The sequence below is a fragment of the Echeneis naucrates genome, chromosome 23 (assembly GCF_900963305.1).
Source record: "Echeneis naucrates chromosome 23, fEcheNa1.1, whole genome shotgun sequence".
In the NCBI taxonomy this organism is placed as follows: Eukaryota; Metazoa; Chordata; class Actinopteri; order Carangiformes; family Echeneidae; genus Echeneis; species Echeneis naucrates.
In genome coordinates this window covers 16326620-16352536 of record NC_042533.1, presented here as the reverse complement: position 1 = coordinate 16352536, position 25917 = coordinate 16326620, and the positions used below count along the sequence as shown (strand labels likewise).

Here is a 25917-nt window from a genome sequence, read left to right as displayed (position 1 = left end):
GCTAGCTAAAGTGCGGAGCCGGGATTCTAACTCATTAATCTTCGCCTCCATTTCTACCATCATCCTACATCTATGACAAGAGGTGCTATCATAAAAGGAGGCAGAAGAATAACTACACATGAGGCACAGAGAACAGGAGAGGAGAGGAGGAGGAGAAGGAGGAACAGAGAGTGGAGACAGAGAGCTAGAGGACATTGCTAATCGGGTAGTTTGATTAGTGGAGGAACAGAAACGGTTATAAACTTTGGAGAAAGGGGAGATATTGACTTCTAAAACCTAGTGTTGGTGTGAAAATAATTTTCTGCCTGATTACTCGAGTGAATTAGGAAATAATAGCAGAAGAACAGTGGAAACAACACAAGCACAATAGAGAGCACAACCGCCAGTGACCGGAAATGACGCAACACGCTTCACATGGTGAATTGCTTGTGGACTACTGTGAAAACTGGTAAATTAAGCATTTTCCAGCAGTACATCCACTGTAAAGCATGTTTTTACTACTTTGTAAAGAGATTACAGCAAAGGGATTGCACATTTCTATGCTTTTATCTCACATATATACCTGTGAGGTTATACAACACAAGCAAGATTCCAGGTTGAGGCCACATCCAATTCACAGATTGTATTGGATGCATAGTCAGATTTGATGTTTACTTGACTTGTTTTTTCACATGATGGGAAACTCTCCCTATGACACCATTGTAATAGTGTACACCTAACCAGTGGTGCCACTCTATCATTTTGAGATGAAGCTTCAGTGACTCAAGAGTACGATTACCTCTATAGTGCCATACTTCCAGCGTGTAGTTCTGCCATGCACACTCAATATGCTGAGTATGAGCACCAGTCTCTTGGTGAACACAATTTTTTTTATGGCAGACATAATACTGGTCATATCACCACCAAGCAAGTTGCCCCTTGTAGGCACACCATTCATCAGTTCGGATAGATGTTCTGGGTCTGATATGGCGTCAAATTTGGCCTATAAGGGTTTGCCTGATGAGCCTCAAAATGGGTCTTCTGGAATTCTCGTCAACCTCCAGCAGCCACCCAGACCCATAGCCGTTCACGGCACCAAGTATTTCCACATCAGCCACAATGGTACTGAAAGTAAGTAGAGAAAAGACAAATACTTTAATAAGATTTGGGCTGTATCAAATTTTCAACACATGTATCCTTTCTATATGTACTGCAGTATACTGTAATCTTTTTTAATGTTTGATGAGGGTGTGCTGCACAATCCTCACGTAAAGTGTAATATCGTCGAGGTTGTAGAAATAACGGGGCATGTTTCTTCATCAGGAACTGCTTTATTGTTAACACAGGTCCAAGCAACTAGTCATGGCGGAAGGCAGCGTAACGAGAAAAGACAGGTGCCACAACACCTAGTGTTTATGCCCCCTACTGGGTATGGAGTATAACAACATCTCCAAGATCACTTCACAACATCCCTCCCTTCTTAAATTGAAACTATTCCTTAGGTCAAATTCACATCAATACAACAATAACCGCAAAACTCTGGTCCCAAAACAAAAAACAACAAAAACAACAGTTGTGAAATATTAAATTACACTGGCACAACCATCTATGTATATATATATATATATATACACCTTTTTTTTTTTTTTTAAATGCGTTTTTAACCATATCCGCTCACTGAACGAAGTCCTTCATGTATGCTGGTGGTTTCCTGATCCTATGAGAACGAAACAATGTTGTTGTTGGAGCACCGGCCGGCACTCTGCTCATTTGCTCTTGCTCTGTTGTAGGCACGACCCTGTCCCCTTCTTGCCTAGGACCTGGATCTTGTTCTAACGGTTCTGGGAATGGTGTGGGTGTCCCACATCCCTCCATTGGTACTGTATGTGGACTCACAGCTGACATCTCTGACTCCTGTCTGCTGAACAGCTGATCCACATGTTGTCTGACCAGCTTTCCATCTCCTAGCAACACTGTGTAGGAAACTGGTCCTGTAGTCTCATGTATCAGTCCTGGTATCCATTTTGGTCCATATCCATAGTTCTTGGTGTAGATGGAATCTCCTGCCACAAAGTTGCGTTCTCTGGCATGTTTGTCATGATGTGCTTTCTGACTTTTTTGTTTTGCTTCCACCTTCTTTTTAAGGTCAGGGTGTATGAGGTCCAGGGTGCATCTCAATTTCCTACCCATCAACATCTCAGCAGGTGAAAGTTCCGTTGTTGACTGTGGAGTGATGCGATAACTAAATAGAGCCCTATTTAGCTTTGTCTCCACTGTATCACCACTACTCTTTTTCATGAGCTCTTTGACAGTTTGCACCACTCGTTCAGCTAATCCGTTAGATGATGGGTGATACAGTGCTGATGTGATATGTGTTATTCCATTTCGTGACATGAACTCTCTGGTCTGTTCACTGACAAAACACTGTGCGTTGTCTGAGACAATCATCTCTGGAATACCATGTGTGCTGAAACTGTTCCTGAGACAGTTTATTGTGGTTGCTGAAGTAGACGAAGTTACTGGGTAGACATCTAACCATTTTGAATGAGCATCCACAATTACTAAGAACATTTTCCCCATGAAAGGCCCTGCATAGTCTATGTGTAGCCTTCTCCATGGCTTTTCAGGCCACTCCCAGGGGTGGAGAGGTGCACAGGCAGGTGCCTTTCTGTGTTCCTGACATGTGTGGCATGCCTTTACCTGTTTCTCAATGTCCATGTCCATGTTGGGCTACATGTGGTGACATGTAGCCTCATGTAGCCTCTGGCCAGTCCTTTCATGCGGCTCATGCCTGGATGTGACTGATGTAGTTGTTCCATCAGAGGAGCTTGCCCCTTCTTGGGAATCACGATGCGCACTCCCCACAGCACGCAGCCATCCTGTACACTGAGTTCTTGTCTCTGTCTATAAGGCATGTAGTTACTGTCCAAATTATCAGGCCATCCTCTGAGAACATACTCACGGACTCTTGAGAGTGTAGGATCCCTTGTTGTCCATTGCCTCAGCTGTTCTGATGTTGTCAGTGGGCTCTGTTCTCTGTCCAGCATTAGCACATGCTCCTCTGGTTCGGTCTCTGTGGGTTTCTCTGGTAGAGGAAGTCGACTGAGAGCGTCAGCGTTGCTGTGGTCTTTACCTGCCCTGTAAAGGATAACATACTCGTATGCTCGCAACAGCACAGCCCATCTCATTATTCTTTGCGACACCATCTGTGGAACAGCTTTCATCTCGTTAAACAAACTTGTCAATGGCTTATGATCTGTACAAATCACAAACTTTCAGCCAAACAGATACTTGTGAAAATACTGTACTCCAAAAATGACAGCCAATCCCTCTTTATCGAGTTGGGAATAGTTCTTTTCAGCAGCGGTGAGTGTACGTGATGCGAACCCTATAGGTTTTTCACCACCATCGGCCATACGGTGAGCTAGAACCGCTCCAACTCCATATGGAGAGGCATCACAGGAAAGTATCAGTTCTTTCTTCCCATCATAATGCACTAACACGCTGCTTGATTGTAAAAGCTCTTTTGACTCTTGAAAGGCTTTTTCTTGTTCTTGCCCCCATATCCATGTTTCATCTTTTTTTAGTAACTTATGCATAGGTGCCAGTACAGTAGACAAGTTAGGCAGAAACTTATTATAAAAGTTCAACAGTCCCAAGTAAGCTTTAAGCTCAGTCACTGATGTGGGTGCGGGAGCTTCCTGCACTGCTCTCACCTTGGCTGGCAGTGGGTGCAGTCCTATCTTGTCCACTTTGTGTCCCAAAAATGTCACTTCAGTCTCCATGAACTGACACTTACTCCTTTTTAAGTGTAGTCCAGCATTGTCCAGTCGTTGCAGCACTTGATCCAATGTTTTCAGGTGATCTTTGTCATTCTTTCCTGTCAGAATGATGTCATCAAGGTATACTGCCACATTCTCGAGTCCCTGTAGCACACCCTCCATTGTGCGCTGGAATATAGCTGGGCTGGAGCTCACACCAAAGGGCAATCTTGTGTATGTGAAAAGTCCCCTATGTGTATTCACTGTGACATATTTCCTTGAATCTTCATCTAATACTATCTGCTGATATGCATGGCTCATATCTAACTTGGTGTATTTCTCTCCCCCAGTAAGACAAGCTATCATATCTTCCATCCTAGGAATGGGGTACTGCTCAATGGGTGACACTTTATTTACTGTTAGCTTATAGTCCCCACAAATCCTGGCCCTGGAGTCTGGTTTTAGAACTGGTACTATAGGCACTGCCCAGTCTGAGAATTTCACTGGCTCAATGATTTTCTCCTCTAAGAGCCGCTCAAGTTCTTGCTCTACTTTTTTTTTTTTATTGCAAAAGGCACAGACCTTGGTTTGTAGAAGCAGGGCTTTGCATCACTCGCCACATGTATCTTTGCTGTAAAACCTTTTAACGTCCCCAGCTCATCCTTAAACACTGTGTCATGTCTCAAAAGTACTTCCTGCAGTGGTTCTTCCCGGTCTTCTATCTGATGCACCGTTTTCCAATCTATCTTGAGAGCTTTCAGCCACCCTCGCCCCAGTAAATTGGTCCCTGAACCCTTGACGACTATGACTGCTAACATCTTAGTACTGCCTTCGTGTTCCACGTTGACTTTTGCTGCTCCTAACACTGGTACTACATGACCACCATATGTTCTCAGTTTTATCTTGCACTGGAGCAACCTGGGTTTTTTAACACCCCGGAATAACCTGTAAAATGCCCTCTCTAACATTATTGTGTAGCCACAGCCTGTGTCTACTTCAAAGGTTACATCCTGTCCATGTACTTTTAACACTTGACTTATTGGTTCTTCTCTGGGAATGACCATTTCTTCCTGCATGTTGTATGTGGCTGTATTATCTGTTGTGTGGTAGATAGTGAAAACTTCCTCATTATCACTATCCTCCCCCTCTTCCTGCATGAAATTTGCTCTTTTGCTAAATTTGCCTGTCTCCCCTTGCTTAGTCTTCCCTTTCCACATGTCTCTCATTCTGCAAGCCCTTTTTATGTGACCCACTTTCCCACAGTTGTGACACTTTTCTTTGGCAAACCTGCAATCCATTGCCAAGTGGTTGTCTCCCTTGCATCTGTAACATGTCCTCACGTCCTGCTGTGTCCGGGCGCGGACATCGTTCACCTTGTGCACCGATCCCGATGCTCGGTTCCATTTTGTCTGCTCCCCGGCTCCTTGTAAATCCACAATGTCTCTGTTCGTCGCCTCCATCGCCTGCGCGTACTTCAGTGCCTTGTCAAAAGTTAACTTGTCCTCCGACAGCAGCCTCCGCTGTATGCCATCATCATTTATGCCGCAAACCAGCCGGTCCCTCAGCATCACCTTTAGCGTATCACCGAAGTTACAGTCCTGTGCAAGCTTTCGCACTTTCATCTGGCTTCCTGTTCCTTGTATTAAATTTCCACCTCTGCATTATCTCGCTGGTTCTGGGTTGAAAATGATCTTTTAGCAACTTAACCAACTCCTCGTAGGAGCGTGCTCCTGGCTTATCTGGGCTTAGCAGGTTCCTCATCAGGGCATAGATCTGTGCTCCCACGCCGCTCAGTAGTATAGCCCTCTTCCGTTCTGCCTCCGTTATGTTATTTGCGACAAAAAAGTGGTCCAAAACCTCACAGTACTCTTCCCAGGTCTGTGAATTACAGTCAAATGGCGCCACCGCGCCCACCATTGCGGCCGCCATTGTCCTTCCGTTAGCTCTTTTTAGCTAGCAACACGACTGGACCATCAACAACATTGTTTACTTGCTAAGCAGACCGGCGCTTGACTCGGTGTTTTTATCCTCGTCGCCATATGTAATATCGTCGAGGCTGTAGAAATAACGGGGCATGTTTCTTCATCAGGAACTGCTTTATTGTTAACACAGGTCCAAGCAACTAGTCATGGCGGAAGGCAGCGTAACGAGAAAAGACAGGTGCCACAACACCTAGTGTTTATGCCCCCTACTGGGTATGGAGTATAACAACATCTCCAAGATCACTTCACAACATAAAGCTTGCACATTGATTATGTAATATTGACTGCCTGATTCTTCTCATGCTGCTTGAAAACAAAGCATTGCTGAGCTGGTGCATTTGCACCTCTCTTTGAGACTAAAACATAGGCGCTAGCTATGCTAGCTGGCTACATAACATTAGCTATCTTCTTTTGTTGTAGCCATTGTAGATTTGTGTTGCGTGTATATGTATGTGTGTGTATGTGAGTAAAGGTTGTCATTATGTCACCTGCATGCCAGTGGGCATAGGATGTAATTGGTTATGTTAGAGGTTAGGTAAAGGAGGCACAGGTGATCAGAGGCAGGGGAATTAGGATCCGGGAAGCCACACAGTTGTTCAACCGTGCATGGAGTGTGTATGAGTGTCCGCACGTTTTTTTCTATTGCTAGTGTTTTTGGTAATATACAAGCACTTTTTTTAACCTTTCATTCAGCACCCGGTCTTTTGTAGGTGTTTTTTAAGCTTTGCACATGTGAAATGAAGTGTTGAACTCAGATCCCTGTCGGACCCCTTTTTTCACACCATCCCAAGTTATAAATGCCTTCAAATTCCCACAGAGTGGCTTTCATTTGGTTGCTAGATTGCCATTACATCTTTATTTCTCCATTTTTCCAGAATGTATCACATGTGACCACCCATGTCCTATATTCTCCTTAGTACAAAATATTGTTTCATTCTGCCAAAAGTATCCAAAAGTATTATGGATTGTTTTGTTTTTAACACGATTGAAACAGGAATGAAATTTTTACCTTCAGCATTTGAAAATACCATGAAGTCATATCAGAAAATGACTTAATACTTACACAAGTTACATTTCTGTTATTTTTATTCTATCCATCTATCTATCCTTCACATTTAAAACATTTAATTTTCACTTTGCATTAAAAACAGACAGAAAAACAATCATAACACATAGATTAGACATAACAATCTTGTTTCACAGGATTAAAAGGAAATAACTTTAGTATGGAGGAGTCATGAATAGAATATTTGTACTGCATCATCAGGCTGTCCCGTCTATTCATTTGTACTCAAACTCAGCCTTTACTCAGCCTTTAACCTTGTGAAAATATATTCACTTATTGCATATTTGTGAGAATAAGGACTTATAGAGAGCCATCTCATATATGCCTGTTTTAGAATAGTAAAACTGTTTATTATGTGTTGTTAATATTGAATAATATTTCATATGATTTGGCCATAAAAATATCCTCAGTTAATCATTGGATACCTTTTATAGTTCAATTTGGGCTCGATAAGTACAAAAATGAAAGAGTATGGCTATAAAAGTCCAAAAAAAGAACACGACCAGTTAACCCATGAGGAAAGCATCTTGCTGAAAAGATGTTTCACATGTCCAATAGCACTAGAATAGGGTGACCAAACGTCCTCTTTTCCCTGGACATGTCCACTTTTTACGTCCAGGGCGTCCGGGGTTGATGATAATGATAATGTCCGGTTTTTCTTCTGTGTGCTTTAGAAACTATACTCAAGGCTGTACACTCTCACAACTCTCAAACTCCCCCCACTTCCGCTCCTGGTCAGTCACTTTCCCTTACCGGAGCTAACGGTGGAAGCTAATGTTGATCAACAGTGTCGTGGGTACTGTGTTAAAGGACAGCCTGGAATAGAACTATGCGACAGAACTACGCCCCCTGCTGTCGAAAATGCGTCTCTGCTGAGTGAGTGAGATGCAGCAGAAAACAGCGGGCCACTGAAAGAGAGAGAGAGCCTGCTTTGCCATTTATTGTGGATATCAGCTGGTTGAAGTGTGGGATTTCAAGTGTGCGTTCAGATACCAGTAAGTGTTCTGTTAGTTATGGTTGTTTCTGTATATTGTTCTGTATATTATATTATTATGGCTATGTGTGCTGATTGTTTGACTAACGAGTTGCTAATATGCATAATGCTAATAGAGCTAATAGTTGCTAACGACGACCTCTCTCACATGTATATGTTTCTGTGAGTCATTATTATTAATCAATCTGCATTATGTGTTTCATTGTTACAGAACCACACAGACACACGCAGTTACTGTACGTCAAACTTTAATAAATACACTAAATGGGAACATCGGGACTCCTGCATTTTGACTGATGCCCCACAGTGGCCACAAGTGATTTAAACCAGGGTCTTATACAATCCTTAAACCCCCACTACAGGTACACTATAAAGAAACTTTAAAAAACAAGATGGGAGGCTGGTACCACATTCTCAGACGCTTACAGACTGACAGAACCAGTTCCAGTACAAAGCTGATGTACTGCCCAGTCAAAGCAAAGCCGACTTTGTATGTATAATTATATGGTCTGAAAATCTTTTGGAACCATTCAGTTCTTGACATATAATCACAAAAATAGAAGAATTAATGAAAAACAGAGGTGACAAATACGTTCAGAATAAAGCGAACTCATTCAGGAAACACCCTCTTTCTCAATGTTAGTGTACCAGGATGGCAAGCAAAACTCCCATAATACATAGAAAAACCTCAAATAGTGAACTTTCCATAATTTGTCCTCTTTTATGTAAATCCTATTTGAAACTTGCTGTTTTGGGATAAGTTGTCACATTTAAGAACTTACCCCAAAATGACTGTGGCATGTTGCCCCAAACTACCTCTAAAGTACCTCTATCTTAAAGTTACCTTAACACAGAACAACATACTGTGTAATTCTGTCATGAGGCATTCTGTCATACCTCAGTATGACAGAATGCCTTAATCTCTCCTCTAATAAGTCTACATGTATCACTGTTGGGATTTTTATCTGAAAGATGTGAAAGATGTGATGCTTTAAAATATATCAAGTTGATATTTTTTATTTTGGGTTGTGCAAAATGTTTAATTGGCGCTCACCTTAGCTCACAATGTTCTACACTCTTCTCAGACAGCACATGACACCTGACCATGTAAAGGAAAAAAAATGCTCTTCCACTTTTTGTTTGTGGTCTGGACTCCTAGGCATTGCAAAAACTTCTTCTGGCCGGGATTAAGATCCAATGGAGCCAAATACTGCCGCTCCTGCCACATCTGCCAAATTGGCAGAAAGCCAAATCAAACCATTCCTCCCACTCCTTTGTATCCCATACCTGCCATTGAAGAACCATTTGACCATAATATAATAGACTGCCTCGGACCACTTCCCAAAACCAAAAGTGGAAATCAATATCTACTCACCATCATGTGCGCTGCCAACCGCTTCCCCGAAACAACCCAATGTGTAAAATCACTGCCACTTCTGTTGTTAAAGCACTGACCAGATTCTTTTCCACATTCAGCCTTCCCTATGTAATCCAGACAGACCAAGGCACACATTTCAAATCAAAAATGTTCAAACAGGTGTTGGAAACTTTGAATGTGCAGCACACCTTCTCCAGTCCATATCATCCTGATTCCCAGGGCGTATTAGAGCACTGGCATCAGACATTAAAGTCGATGCTTATTTTAGCTTAGTTAGTTCATCTGTTGTCACATGCACTGGTCGTCTAATGGCTCCATGTATTTATATTATTATATTGTAATAATATCAGGGGGTCGGGGGGGTGGGTTACTGTAACAGTAACTGTAACAACCTGTGAAACAGTGTGAGACCTGTCCACATTATTACGGGAAAATATGTGAACAGTCAAAACATTATACCGTTCAACTTGCTAATTTATGTGATGTCGCGAGTCACTCAATCAACCTGGCACAGTATTGGCAAGACAGTGAGATAGCAACTCATGGTAGAGGAGTGGAAAAAACACTGACCACTGCTGTAGTGTATGGATTATATTTTTTATGTAGAGTTAGATGCTGTATAAACACGTAGTGATAGATTCTTGTGCGTAATGATATGTGTGTGGGGGTGAATGGCCACATAGGCCACCAGCTGGAGAGCAGACCCGGGTTTTTTGGCCAGTGGGAAAGGAGCCGCATGCCGTTTGAAAGCGGGTCTACCCGCGTTTAAAAAAACACGTCAGCCCACAGGACTCCACATATGAATTTCGGTCATTCTGTGAATTGAATGGACTTTTTTTGTGAAATACGATAGGTCACAGGTTGTTACAGTTACTGTTACAGTAACCCAACCCCCTGACCTGGTCAACAAAACCCCAGCTCTATATCGCAGCGTCCCTGCCTGATTCTCTATTTCTCTCATGTCAGCTTTAGTCATGCATCTTCCTGCCACTGCTCTGAAGTCACCTAGAGCCAGCATCTAGCCCGCAGTCAAACTGTTCAGTTTCCCTAACCACAATGCTCCTCCCTCTGACACAGGGGGTAGCTTGTCCACTATGGCCTGAACATCTCCCAGTCTTTTTATGTGAATTCCCCACACCTTTTAATACGTTTAAATGAGAAAGAAAGTCTGAGGAACAGTGCCTGAGAATATATGTATAATATATAATCACTTTATATAAATCACTTTTTTTTTTCGGCAGATAAACCAAGGCCCTCTGGTGAGGTAGATTGCCGACCTGAATCTGAATCTTTCTGGACAGGCAGGTGTGAGGTCCACCAATAAATAATCAGCTTTTGAGTAGCATCTTCAAAACTTTGAATAAAAAAATCTTTGTGACCGGGACATATTTGTTGAGCCAGTCTATTGATTTGTAGTTTGTCCCGTGGATTTTTAAACAGCACCAGGTTCCAGTGCGACTGTATTTGCCTCTGTAAAATACATTTTGGGTCAGAAGCATCATGCTCATATATTTATGGTGTCTGTGTTGTGTAAAGATTCTTACCACTTCGAGATGATTCGCCGCTTGTAATAACATGTCATCCAATATAGTGAGATGGCTTTGGTGAGGGGGAAATAATTGAGCATCTTCAAAAGAAACTGGCAGTTCTTCGACAAATTTAATATTTTTATTTTTCTTTTGCAGTTCTTTGCACATATTTTGAAAAGAAGTATAAATCCATACAATTTTCTCAGGTACACAGTCCATAAGATGTTGACAATTTTCCAATACATTTTAGTTTTTCCACATCCACGAGATCCCACAATCTGGCATGTAAAAGCCAAGACCTAGGATCAAAATCAATGTCTTCTACTAAGTGTGAATTTTTTTATTTTATTATATATTTTATTTGATTGTGTCAAACACAATGAAAACCTTTTTCTGAATTGAAGCGTTTTTTTTCGGAAAAATCCCCTTTTATCACGCACAATTTTCTGCTGAGGGATTTTAATGAACTCCTCTCTCTCCTCCTTCACCCCTCCACCAGCCATCTGACGCGATCAAAGTTGACTCTTTGACAGCGATCGTGCGTCTGTGTTATACCTTTCACCCCAAACATTGCTTTTTTTTGTTCCTAATTTGATAAGCATAACTTTTAGGACCGGCGGCTACAAATTCCTATATGCTGTCCCCCACTAATTCGTCCGACCGGCCGTAACCTCTCTAATCTCCTTGTGGTGCTAGAGCGGAGGAGCGGAGCGGAGGAGAGCGCTCTTGAGGCTGAAAACACAAAGGGCAACCATGATAAAAACAATCTAGATACTCCCAGGCATACATCATGCCTCCTACTTCTGCATGACTGTCTACAAAGAAGCGTCCCAGCTGTTCTTAACCTGCGTTCGTGCAAGAAAACAATTCTAACCACTGTATGCTGTCTTGTGAATAAGATTTAATTTGACATCCTTAATGGTCTGGAGGAGGAATGGTTAAGGTTTTGGGAAAATTGGTGATAAATACTTTCATGCAGGCTAAAGCTATGGTCGAGGAGCTAAAAGGATCTACGCCCCTTTCCTGAATGTAACTGTTTCTGAAAACAGTACAAGCTTCAGAGAGAAGGTCCACGCCATTTTGACAGTGAAAAATTGCTGCTTTATCAAAGTTAGACTCCCACTCCGTTTCATACCATGCCTCAAACTCACGCTTGCCCAGAGCGGTCATGCGCTCTGTGCAGTAGGCTTCTGTCCGGGGGTAAGGACCAGTGCAATTCAAACGCTGCTCATAGCTAAAACCGTGAAATAGCCTTTGCTTTTATCTGCAAAACCTAAGGTTTTAGGCATGGTCATGCACGGTCATGCGCTCTGTGCAGTAGGCTTCTGTCCGGGGGTAAGGACCAGTGCAATTCAAACGCTGCTCATAGCTAAAACCGTGAAATAGCCTTTGCTTTTACATTTCAACTTTTGATACATGTGAGTCTTACATGTATCAAAGGCCCTTACCCTTCATATTAAAATTTTTCACATTGATTGTACAACTTGCATTGGCTGGCGTACGACCCTGTCCCTGCTCTCTCTACGGGCTCTTTGTGTCTGTTCAAACAGTCAGCAGACTGACATGTCCGGTTACAATCTAAACAAAGGAAAGCACTGCCCTTCATAGTGGTGGCTGCAAGCACTGCTGTAGCCTGCAACAGTGGTTGCACACATGAGGTTGATTTTTTATGCCGTAATAGTGATTTTCATGTAAAAACCCTTTTACTCTCTTCTAGGGTCAGGGGTTTGAAATTTGGAGAGGGCTTGAGTCCCTTTGTTTCTATAAAACACCACAATTTTACAATCCAAAGCTTTTTAAAATTTTGACATCATCAAAGGTCACCTCTGTCCGATCATTGAAACCTACCAAGAGGAAAAGAAAATTTGAAAAGAGATCTCAAAAATGTTTAATTTACTTCTCCTAGACAACTATGAGATCTCTTTGACACCAAACAGAGAATAAGGTTTATTGCTCCTGTGTCTCGTCTTTTTCTCCTGAGCAATAAGCTGCACTAAATATCAATTTAGGCTCCTTTTAAGTTTTAGAAGAGATCTCAACAAGCTCTAATATATTTTTCAGAGTTTCTCAACAAGTGTGTCTGTTTGTGATCTCAGGCAAAGAAATGAGAGAGCTCTCTCTATGAACTCATCCTATTCTCAGCCCAGCTTCAGTTCATGCATCTCATTCTAAGCTCAAACAGCAAATGAAGAGCTCTCTACAAGTACTCTTTGAATTCTCAGACTGACTTTATTGTAATCCACATATATTTTAATTATGTCGAATGACTTGCTTGAAAATGTATAAGTCAAAGGACTTTTGCCTTTATATTTTCTGTGAATAATTTTAAGTATTCCATTGCACGTAATTCAGTTTTAATAATGAACCACATAAAACACTAAAATTAATACAGCAATTTATTTGTAACTTGGAAGCATTGAAGTTACTATTTCAACATTTCAGCTGTATCAAAGTCCAAGTCCAAAGTGACCTTTTTGTGTGACAATACATTTGTCCATATAAAACTGTTGAGATCACTGACATTTGGCGTCACAATACATTTTTCCATCAACTTGACAATTTCAACTAGTTGGAAAAATCATAGGCTCTTCTGCTCAAAATAAGATCGCTTTGACTTCATAATGTTTAGTCCCTTTCCAGTTTGTTATGGAAATGTGCAGCAAACACAATACCAGGCATTGATGTCAAATCAATGAACACCTTGCCCAAAATTCTTTCAAGTCCAACTACTGTCCTTTTTACAGGAACTTCCAGGAGGCTCACAATATGGAAACATGTCCCTTTGTTTATCTGTTTGGATTTGTGTCTGTACATGTGTTTCTGTATGTATGTGTTTTTGTGTGCGTCTTTACATTTGTCTGAGACTGCATGTGAGTTCGTCTGGCTATGTATTTGTGTGCATGTCTCTCTGCATATGTTTGTGTGTGTATAGGTCTGTGTATGTCTGTATATTTGTGTCTCTTTTTCGGTGTCTGGCTGTGTTTTGGTGTCTCTGGGCGGAGCCCGAGTCACTAATAAATGCGCAGGATAACAATTGTGACTCTATTTCACATTTTTAAAATGTGGAAAACTACTGGCATATAATAATCATCACTACTTGTGTATTCTAACCATTTTATTACTGGGATATTATAAACTGGATTGGGGAGTAAGAAGTTAATTGTGAAATGAAATGTGAAAATGTTATCCGTTGATAGACATTGATTCAAAAGTATGAGGTAAGTAGCTTATAGAAGTAAATAAAAAATAATCAAACGTGTTTAGTCACATTACTTTGATAAATTAATCTTCCCAACACAAGGTTATTTTAGTTAATGAAAACAAAATATGATGATAATTTCTGTTAGGCTAACTGAAATAAAACATAAAATCAGGCTTTATAAAACTCAAGAAGTGACTGAAAATATTATGTACACTTACAAACCTAACTAAAATAACCTCAATTTATACAGAAAATTATTAAATTAATTATTCAATACACTCACCTGCTACTGTATTTGACGCAAAAAACAGATGAGTCATCCTCTAACATTTCATTGGAAGCGAGCGCCATCAGTCACAAACGCTGCATCCTGATTGGTTAATTCATAACAGGGGACTGACTTGAGGACGCAAAGTTAAGAGTTGCAGCAGGAGGAATGGACACAGCACACACAGGATGAAAAAGAAGACCTTCTTTTTCATCTTTATCAAACATAATTTGGATGTAAGTTTGTAAAATTTAGATGGTGAGTTTTTATGTTGGTTCTGTTCTGACTGTTTTTGTAAAAACTGGATGGCATATGTGGCAAATGGTAAAGCTAGCTAGCGAGGCTATACGCCAGGACTACATGTGGCCATGAACATGCTAAGTAGCCAATTAACTGGTTTGTCTGGTGAATTTTAGGTAGGGCTGGGTGATAATTCGACAGTGTCTCACGCTAAATGCGTGAATGACAGGGGAAAAGGCCAATGCGAGATGAATGAAAGGAACATAATTCAAAATACCATTTGGGAAAAAAGTGGAATTAATTAATTTAAGTAAAGATGTGACATGATAAAACTAATTTACACATTGAACCACCTTTTTAACTAATTAAATGTGTGTATGTTTTTTATAAAATTTATACTGGAAACAGCAAAAAGCAGATGCCAAAAAGGATGTAAAACCCACCAAAGAAGATGAGCCTTTATGAAGCAGACAATTCATCCAGATGATAATCAAGTGATTTTTTAGTTTTAAAATGGCACAGACACCTTTATTTGTAAGTAGATATACAGGAAATCATGGAGGAGACATGCAGCAAAGGGATTTGAACCAGGGTCAGCTACATATGTGTATAGCTCTGCGTAGGTGGCATGTGCTCTTACCACTCAACTATCTGAGCACGCCATGGTATTTTCAAATTACGTTGAACGCAATAATAACCAAAATCTTTGACAGTCTCTGATCACTTATAATTGGAATTATTATTTGCAATATATTTGCTCTCTAGGCACAAACCTTGATTTGTTGAGAAATTTAAAGAAAAGGGAGAGTAACCCTCACTTTAAACTACATGTTTAGTGACAGCATGTTGCAATGCTATTGGTCGAATTATCACTATATTTTGGGCTGGGGGATTTATTTAAAATGGTATTTCAATAAAATATGTTACCTGCAGAGACTCCACTTGATTGCAGATTTTTTTTATTTAATCCTTGAAAATGTATTGACAATTTACTGAACCATTTCAGCAGCGTATTATTTTTATTATTTTTTTTTTTTTGAGACAAATTAACTCAAGATGAAAAATACATAAAGAACAGAAATAGGCATAATACAGTACAGTGCTAAAATATAAATACAATATTTTCATCTGACAACAATCTAAAATGATAAAATACTATCCATGACACACCTGCACACAGTTCATTGTCCTGTTGATTTCTACAATAATAATAGTAAACTTAATTTGTATATTAGCCTATATATATTGTATATTGCTTTTCATACAAGAATTTCAGCACTAAGTGCTTTATAGAAAATGTGTTAAATAAGTAAAATGCATAAAACCAAAGTGAAAAGATAGAATACAGAGAGCTGTAAATCTAATAGAGTTGCATGAGAAAAGAAGTGCAAAGCAAATGTAAATAGAATAAAGTTAATTTCTACTTGATATCTAAACTGAAGATACATTTTTAGCTTTGCTAAAGTGACAAATTAAGACCATTGCTATTGAGACCAATAAAATATAGTAGCATGTTTAAGAAAGAATGATACTGTACTGATTTACTCTGTATTCATTTTCAGGATAATTTGTATTCTTGACTTTCGAGGATGGGTACACAGCCAAAATTTTTAATGCCTGTGATATAAAAAACAAAGGAAGTAAAGCCATCGCCTGCCTCGAAAATCTGAAGCCGGGAGAAAAGGTACTAAGAAGGTGGATGCCAAGAAGGCCACAAAGAAGGACATGAAAAAAAAAGATGCAGCTGCTCAAAAATTCTACAACCTTCCATCACTACCTCAAGCTGAGTCATGTCTACCTATACAGCCACACCACCAGTCTGTAACTGCTTGGCCACAGTGCCAGCTTCCGGTGTCCCACTCATCGCCGCATCCACCTATCCAGCCACTCCACCAGTATCCATCCACTCTCCAACCTCACATCATTCTCCACCTCTCACAGCACTGTCCACACCTATAGAGCCTGTTTTAGCAGATTTGGATCAGCAAAGACCACCAGCGCCTTCTGTTCCAGCAAAGGACAGCTTTCTCCAAATGTTGTACAGTTCTACTCCTGCTGTTCTTGGGAACCAAGGCCAGACTAGTTTGTCTTCAAGCTCATCTGCAGATACTTTAATCATTGAACATGATCCAATTCCAGAATGTGGTATACCAAGTCTCCATTCTTCTGAATTCTTCTGAAGAAGACATGGAACACATCAACACATGGAAGCCATGTAGGGCATGCAAGGCACAGGGTGAAAAATTAGTGGAGGAGAAGGCCAAACTGTAAGATGTGCTCTGTGGTATAGGCAAGTATTTGTTTCTCTGTTGCAATTAATTGTTCTTTTAACACTATTCTCCTTTTCTCTCACAGTTTTCCCAATGTACTTAATTGCTACTCAGTACACACAATCACTATATATAATGCAAATAATGTGGGCAACAATGAAGTGTCATTAAGATAAGAGAAACCTTATTTATCCCAAAGGGAAATTCAAATGCATCAGTGAGCTCATCTATAGATAATATTCCACAAAAATAAATTGTAATTATCTTTAATATTGATATTTGTAAAGTTCTACTAAATTGTCACTTTGGATGCTTAAGCTAAAACTGAAGAGCCTTAAACAATTTAGTAGAAATCTTACCAATCATGAAATGTTAGATTTAAAAAAAAAAAAAAAGTATGTCTTCCTTTTTGTTAGGTTTGAGTTTTAAATTGGACCCAAAAAGGTGCAGAGACAGGGAGTTTAGTCCAAGTTGGTTTATTGTAAAACCAAAAGAAAAGGAAAGACAGGTGGTGGCTGTAGACGGCTGGCTGGAGTAGATGCTATAGGTGGCTGGCAAACAGAGGCTGCACTGGAGGACACTGAGGAACTTGAGGCCCACAGAACTGCATAAAACAGAGTATCAGGGGAGTACAGGAAAAAGGAGGTCTGCCACTGGATTCACAAAAGATAGTCTAGGAGCTGAGCACTGCGTTACCAACTGCAACGGGAATAATCCAGCACAGGAAAGGAGACTTGACCAGGCTTTTATGGCAGGAATGATTAGTGGAGCCTCATCACAGATCTGCACAGCCAACTGGTGAGCCTCATTGTAGAGCCACACAACCAGCCATGCCCTCCACAGCACACTAACTCTGAAAAACAGAAAGGAGAGAGGTAGGAAGAGAGAACAGAAAAAGAAACCCACAACAAAACCAAAACCATGACACTTTTCTTCTCTTTAAAGTCTTTTTCCAGTTCATTTGAGTTCCTTTCCCTTGAGTCTTGTCAGTTGGCACCGGACATATTTAAACATTATATTTAGTTTGTTCTAGAATCCATCAGAAACATGATGAAACTGTCAACTGCAGAACAAAGGTCCACACACTACATATGGATGGAATGAGATGAACTGATCATAGGTGATCTGATTTCTAACACAAACACTGATTAGGACTGGAAATGGACTTTAATGATTGCTGCTGTGTCCCTGTAATGTATTATGTTTTGTGTCACAGGTGGTGAGCATCTTGAAGTGTTTAAACATTTCCTCGAGAAACTGGAGCAGATCCAACCTCAGGCTAGAGTCTGTGCTCCTGACAGATCAGGGAAGCAGGAGCTCAATCCTGATAGTGGCATCTTCCTGTCGTCCACCCGCCTGGCTGCCATTCATGCAGAGGCAAAGAAAGACTGCCTCCATTTGTTTCACCTTCTGTTTGATGAATTGTTCCATGCAGAGGAGTGCCACAATGCTGTGGCCTTTGGCAAACATGGCAAGGTGCTGGATGGGAAGACGGTCCTGGACAAGACTAAAGTCAATGGGATTCTAAGTAAGTATATTGTTCATTTAGTAGTTTGTGGAAACTGTCAATGTGTGGGATCCTATAGAGAGAGAAATCTATGGAGCTAAATTAGGGTCATAAGTTTTGTTCATTTGTTTTGATATTGAATTTTGAAAAATAAAACATTTACAAGCAAACTTTTTTTAATAAGTTATTTTCATCCAAATCTTTTTATTTTTCCAGTTTCAGACTTTGATTTCTAGTTTCATACTGACTCTACACTCTTCCATGCCCCCAACACAAAATCAGGGTCAAAGTGTAGAGAAGAAGAAAACTTGTGTTCACAGCGTGAGAGCAGCAGCTAGTTTATTTAGCAGCTGAGGAAACATACTGGTGGACTGTGAAGATGAATATGTTCTGCTTTGTATTTGAAAGAAATAAACACGCTGTTAGTTACAGTCTTGGCTGTGACTGAGACCTTGGCTGCAATATAAAATACAAACAGCTGTAGGCTAGTTTGAAGCTAAGATGGTGAATGCTAGCCATATGCTCCTAAGTTAGCATGGGCAAATCCTACATCTAAACACATTTTTTACCTTGAAGTCAAATCAAAATCAAATCAGATTTATTTGTATAGTGCCAAATCATAACAAAGTTACATCAAGGCACTTTACATATAGAGCAGGTCTAGACCAAACTCTTTATAAATTTATTTAAGACCCAACAGATCCCCCGATGAGCAAGCACTTGTGGCAAGGAAAAACTTCCTTTAAGAGGCAGAAACCTCGAGCAGAACCAGGCTCGGGGGGGCGGCCATCTGCCTCGACCGTTTGGGTTGAGAGTGGGAGAGAGAGAGAGATAGGCATGGAGTTGAGCTGTAATACAGAATTCATGAAATATGGGACCAGCAGTGTTGCAGGAACATGGGATGGCGATGAGTCACCACCTGCAGGATGAGGACAGGGAGAGAGAGGAGAGGAACTGGGAGAGACAGAGACTTTGGCAGAACATGGTCAGTAAATGCAGTATAAATGCTTAAAAAACACAGTTTCACCCAGTTCTAAGAAGGATGGTTCTTATCAACGCATGCAAGGGGGGAGGAAGGGAGCGCGAGCGAGACGGAGGGTCGAAGTATGTCCCTATGTTACAAATGTCAGACATTAATGTATACCCAGGATAGATGTGAAACAGACAGGAGTTAGCTGCTCCTCAGGAGACAGCAGCAGTTTTGACCAAGCAGAGGAGACAGCCTTCTTCATTGTTATGCTGTCCATCATTATTCCATGCTTGAATTTTGGTTGAAGTACTTTATATTGTACAGTTACTGTCTTTCACAAACTTTGGATCAGACTGAATAGTTGCTTCTTATACAGAAATAAAATCAAGAGAACCATATGTGAAGACTTTTTGACCTGGGCTCTGTTTAACCTCTGCTGTTCTCGGTGCCCTGCCATTCATCACCCTCTCTGGCCAAATTTGGCATAGTTTCTGAAGTGTCGGAACACTATGTATTACATCACTACATTTAATGCTGTCCTCACAAAGTTACTGAATTTCCTCATGTGTGAAGCCTATAGATATTAGAATGTGAATTTTGTGATATCAGGATTAAACAGTTCTTAAAATTGTTGCAGTAATTGCTGTTATGAATTTTGTAATTTGTGCTTTCTTTTCCTTCTTTCAGCTTACATCATGCGCTGCAGTGCACTCAAGGGATGGACACCGGTGGAGAAGAGTAAGTAAAAAAGCCTTCATCAACAAATGCCGCATGAGGGCCACAAGCCTTTAGGGAATACTGGCACATTTGTTGATCTTTTTCAAAAAAGGCACTGTTCAAAACTTACACTGTTACATACAAACATACTGCTACAGACACTGCTGCTGTTTCAAATTGAGGGCATTTCCAGTTATAATCAATGTTTGTCTCTGAAATCAGGTCACCTCATACTATCCGTTCAAGAATACAGTGCTGAGTAAAAGTGCACGTATAAGCATCATCTCTTTAAAAAATAACGTTAGTGTCGTTCATTTCCGGCTCAGCAAGCGCTATTCTCTGGTACTGGATAGAGGCGTCATGTGACTTGCTGATCTGGAAATGAATGACGCTGACATTGTGGTAGCATGCAGTGGGTTTGAATTGAATTGAGATTATATTATATAACTCCAGTTTGGGGTTTTTTGCTTCCCCAACACGAAATGATATGGGGGTGAAACATGGCATAACCGGCGTTCTCCTTAACGTTATTACAGCTATTTTAAATAAAAATGTTCTTTGTACTTTTTCTTAAACACTGTTAAATTATAATAAAGAAGGTTAAGATTCAGTTTAGTTTCAGTTTCACTTTATTTGTCCCAAATGGGAAGTTAATTTGCCTGTCAGTTCATCCACAATTTCCTATAGAATTAGAGACTTAAATGGTAAATCAGATGGGAGGAGAGGGTCACATGATTGAAGCCTTATTATTTCTATTAAGGGCCTCAATATGTTAGTCTGTATCCTGGTAACAATTTCATGGAGAGACTCATGGAACTTGAGATTAGAAAGGTATCTCAATTAAGTTTACAATATGACTCTCTCTAATTATTCAGTCTCACCTATTTCTCCTAGTGAATATTAGGAGAAACATACAAATAACATTTTAGACAAAACAGAAACTAAAGTGAGGCTGAGGTGAGAATCTCAAATTTGTCTCCAGAGCTATAGAAGAGCAAGCTTTGAGCAAAATTATCCTCTGGGTACAACCGTCTGAATCTCTCTAGCCTTTCTCTCGGCCTCTCTATCGCAGAGATGGGTATGCAACAGTTGTGCCAAATTAATAGCGAACCACATTTTGTTGTCAGGATTTTCCACCACAAAAATCTTCTTCTTTTTTTTCAAAACCTTTTTGTCCAACATTTTAACCACACTTCTTTTCCCTCCACCACAAGGATTACGAATTAACTGCACCACTGCACCACTAATTCAAGACTGCCGTCCGTCAGGTTAGCCACTCAGCATAAGTTGCAGTAGTGATATATGAAATAAAAAGAAGTAAGAAGTAAGCCACCTTCATAGCATCAAAAACCCAGGATTTTATTAAATTATGTTTCATGGTTAAGGCCTCTGGACTTACCTGTATCTGTTTACTTTCCAGCTCAGCCACCTGCCTGTACTTAGACCTGATGTCTCCTGTACCATTTTCCTCAGTCGGTTTCCCCATGCCCTTTGTGTGTCTTCACGCCCTGGTTTTTGGGGTCACCATCTCATCTGAGCACTGTACATAGTTAGAACAGCTTTGCACTATAAATCTACTTGTGAGTCATGATCTGCATTGCTGGTTCTGCTTTGTTCTGTTCAGTTTAACTCCAGACAAAAATAAAGAAACAAAGCCATTAGTGTTAAACAGTTTTATTCAAGTAGCAGCATCAATCAGCACTGTCCTAGTTACACATTCCAGCTCCTTCCACTTCTGCAAAGCCACAAACACATATACGCACACAATCAGAGCACAGTCAAACACTCAAACACACTTGCAAAACAGACATTTACAATCAGACGCTTCCACACACGCAGAGAGAGGGAGGGGGAGACCTCTAGTTTAACAGTATGTGCTGAGGAGCCACTGTCACAAACTCAAAGGTCAGGACTAAATAAACGTTATCTGCAGGGATTCCCTCTACACGCTGCTGGTTTCATGAACCTCATCGTAATGGAACGTTTTTCAGATAATCAGTTTCTTCACAAACTATATTTACTGTACCTGAGGTTCTTGTCAGAATTCTGAGAAAAAACACCTCTTAGAACATATGGCGTCCTTGACATTAGAAATAATGATGCGACAATACCATCCAAGTCAACTTCAATTTATGAGATTTTTTACTAGTTCATGGATTTCTTAGGAATAAAGTGTTATTTACGAAACGCACTCCGAAAAAGACACAGTCAAAGCAGATTCTGAAAGGTCATATGCAAAAAGATGCAGCTGAAGATTCACTAAAATTAGCAATTCCCTCCCACCACATTTAAGTGAGAAAAAGACGAACACACTGGTGATTTCAACACTTAAATCACACAGACAAGCTGTTGTAGTCCAACGCTCAGTCAACCTGTGTGAGTGAAGCAGCACAAGATGAACATTAAGATATATTATCAAATGGTTTCAGTATAATACAGTAGCAGTTTGTGTCTCCTGTCCAGAGTCAGAACTAGACTCTGGTTAGAGTCTAGGTCTTGGCAGATGTGCTGTCACATATAGCGCAGATATAAGCTTATTCTTATGACAGTATCACATTGTGACAGTATGAACTGCGGTGTTGCTCACATTCTGAGCAACAAACAGCACATTAATGGTCATTCTGAGGTGAGGTAAGGGAGGGAGAGAGAAAGAGAGAAAAGAGAAACAGTGGCTTAATTAATGCTACATATCCCTCAATATGACTAAAAATAATACTGATTGGTGGCCAGAAAAATATACAATGGTCGCTGCTTCAAAATGTGTCGCTCAGCGGTGGAGGGTAGATGCCCAAACTGACTTCCAGCATGTGTGTGTGTGCACAGAGCCTGTGGCATCAGTTTTAAATACACAAAAAAGCCAGCTGCACCAGCTGCTGCCAGATTGTAATTGCAATAAAAAATTGCAACTAGCCTTTCCAGGTTAAAATGAGACCCTGTATATCAACCCTGTGGATGAGCTCCAGCTGTTCTTAGAACTAACTTCATTTATCATACAAGAAAGAATATATTCTGATCAGCAATAAAACAAATTGGTATGCCAGATGGTTGACTGACTTTGCTGCCTGTCTCAATATTTGAATGTGTCTCACACAGCACACATGACATTTTCAAAATCTGTGTGGACATGTTAACTGCTTGTCTTAACATCTGCTTGCTGACAGTTTGCATTTGTGTGTCAGGGTGTGCTGTCAGTTAATATTTATCTTCACCTCCCCCTAAGCCTTTTGCTAAGTGATGTACTGATGGAACACACAAAGTTGCACATGCACCTATGGAAGAAGACACACACACACACACACACACACACAATTTTACAATTTTTATGTCTCCTTTGGCTGTTGTCTGACAGAATCCACAGATGAGCCCAAGTGTCAAATGTTTGAACAAAGTTTGAGAGCGTGAGGTCTCAAAATTTCCTAATGGTCTCATATGGGCCATCTGTTTGCTGTGCCCACCCCTCTCCAGCCTGCACCATGTCAGAAGTTCAGCACCAGGGTCATGATGGTGTGCAGTGGGGGCTAACTGTTGTTCTCAACCGTCATATACTTGAGGGCAGCAAAGCCGAATCTCCGTGACATGTTCTGTTGGAACTCCTCCTTCAGGGTCTTGAGGCAGACCCGATACTGCTTATTGGAGCGGAACTTGGTGATGTCAAAGCTGGGTGCGTGAGGCATGTGAATCATGTAGGCATTTGGCAGAACCACAAACTCGTACTCCTACAAAGTTAAGAAGAATTTTCAGTTTGAACTTTTGAAATCTTAAAAAAACACAGCTGTGGTCAGGTCAATTCGGTGCATTCATGTTGCTGCTGTCCTACTTGGTCTGGTAGTTTATTGGATCTTATTAAAATTTGATTCTGATCTTTTATGTTTAAGGCTTCTCCCAGGTGTCTTGGAATTTTATTTGGGAGGAAAATGTAAGACTACAAGGACTACAAACAGTTACCTGAATACAAAAGGGATAAAATGAGGTAAGTCAGTTACCTGTGCATCCAGTTCCATAATGTGAGCCACCTTGTTCCAGCCGAAGCCCACAAAGCGGCGGTCGTACTCAGGACTGTCCCTTTTTACCATGACATATGGCTCAAAATCTGCCTCCCACTGCACCCTGTATGGGGTTGTTGCAGTCCGCCATTTGGCAAAGTTGGTAGGTGCATGGCCTTTAGTCCACACATGATACCTAGCAGAAGAAGAATTTAATTTGAATTGTGTCAACAAAGTTTACAACTAGAGCAGGAAACCTAATAACGCACAACTAAAGGATGGTTCAAGGTCACCTGAACCAGCCCAAACAATTTTTAAGATTAATCTTTAATTTAGAGACGGTATCTGTCCCCCGGATGAACACTGGTAGGTCATTCCACAGAAGTGGTGCCCTCATAGCTGAAGGCTGTGCTTCCCGTTCTGAGACTCTGGGAACCATAGGTAAGCCTAAATTTAGAAAGTGAAGTATTGGGACAATAGAGAATGAGGAGTTCTTTGAGATATAATGGAGCTTTGTATGTCAGGAGAATGATTTGAAATTCTCAGAATTTCTTCATCATCATCTTCAGTTTTATCTGAATATGGAAGCAAAAAGTTCCAGGTCATCCAGGCCTTTCTGTCTCTAAGTCATAGCTGAAGTCTAAATAGACTGTTAGCATAATAGGTAAATACAGCTGGGTGTCATCTGCATAGCAATGAAAATGAATGCGCTCCCTGATAGCATTACCTCCAGAAAACATATAAAGAGTGGAAAGTAGGCATGAGCGAGTACACCACTATATGTATCTGCATCCGTTCAACCGTCTACATTATCTGTATCTGTATTTGTACTCGGAGGGGGGGGAACTTACACCGGAAGTGGGCGCGGTTTACGAACGTTGTATTTTTAAGCCCGAAATTGTTATGGGTTGATCAGAAGTTGCTTTATTTATTGTAAGCCTCAATCTATTTCCATTTACAGCTTAATTTGTATTACACCAAGATAAGAAGAGTGAACCGACCGGGAAAAAAACCTGACCCAGTGATGAAACAGCGAGAATGAGAGCATGCAGCCCTGTCTCATCACACAAGCACCACTTCTGTTGCAAATCAAGTTTTTACCCCATAACCCCATGAAGTGGGGCAGATTTGAAACATTTTATATATTATATTATTTTGATATTTGATGTAGCCTAACTTTTTATCTCTATTAGGTTAAATGATGATCTTACTGGGGGACTCGAACAGGTAGTTGTGAATATTGATGTATGCCATCTCCTCCCAATTCAGTGGGATAATTTCTCCATACAAATATAGGCAGAAGGGACAATGAGAAAGACCCACAAGTGTGAGTATTTCAATGTACCATTTTTCTTCGGTACAGCTTGCGTGTTAAAATACTCAATTGACATGTTCAATGTTGAATTTAATGTTTTAAGCGAACTACTGGACAGTGTTTTTTAAATTATACCGCAGATTATTTTCCCCTCCGGTGGGCATGGCTTTTGGAGTATGAGATGTTGCACTATGTCTCGATCATGGATATTGACTCGTATTACTTGTATTTTACCCGTCAAAATTGTTATATCCGTACTGGATACTCATTTCAGCCAAGTATCCAGCTCAACCCTGGTGGAAAATATTGGTGCTAGCACAGATTCCTGCTGAACTCAATGATTTAGTTCGCATGGAGTCATTGTTAACATGAACAAACTGGAATCTATCTGATAAATATTCTTTGAATCAGCTCACTATTGTTCCTTTAATGCCAATTACACGTTCCAGTCTGTTATAAAATATGATGAATGGTTTCAAATGGAGCACTAAAATAAAACAGGACAAGTATGGAGGCCAATAAAGTTATTCAAACATCATTGGACATCATTGGACATCATTTACCATTGTGGTTTCTCTGCTATGATGTACACTAAATGTTGACAGAAAATCTTAAAACCATTTTTACGGTTTTTGCGTGCATTGTCAGCAATAAAAAAAAAAAGCTACTACAGTTGCATATTCTGACATAGAACAATCCAGGCCATTGATCCATCCGATTTGGGGGCACAAGTAGCACAGTAAAGGCAAAGGCAAT

At 40.4% G+C, this 25917-nt stretch overlaps 1 protein-coding gene and 1 pseudogene across 2 annotated transcripts in view; both read right to left on the bottom strand.

Annotated features, from left to right (window-relative positions):
* Positions 1-1653: 1653 nt before the first annotated feature.
* Positions 1654-5669, bottom strand: LOC115037235 (uncharacterized protein K02A2.6-like; annotated as a pseudogene).
* Positions 5670-21552: 15883 nt separating this feature from the next.
* large1 (LARGE xylosyl- and glucuronyltransferase 1) overlaps positions 21553-25917 on the bottom strand; it is a 96335-nt gene continuing 91970 nt past the window's right edge. For both annotated transcript variants that reach the window (XM_029495287.1, XM_029495286.1), the window contains exons 14-15: positions 23847-24042; positions 21553-23579 (exon numbers count right to left, since the gene is read on the bottom strand). In XM_029495287.1, the coding sequence (XP_029351147.1) occupies positions 23382-23579; positions 23847-24042 (394 nt within the window). In that variant the 3' untranslated portion in view covers positions 21553-23381. The remainder of the gene's footprint in view (positions 23580-23846; positions 24043-25917) is intronic.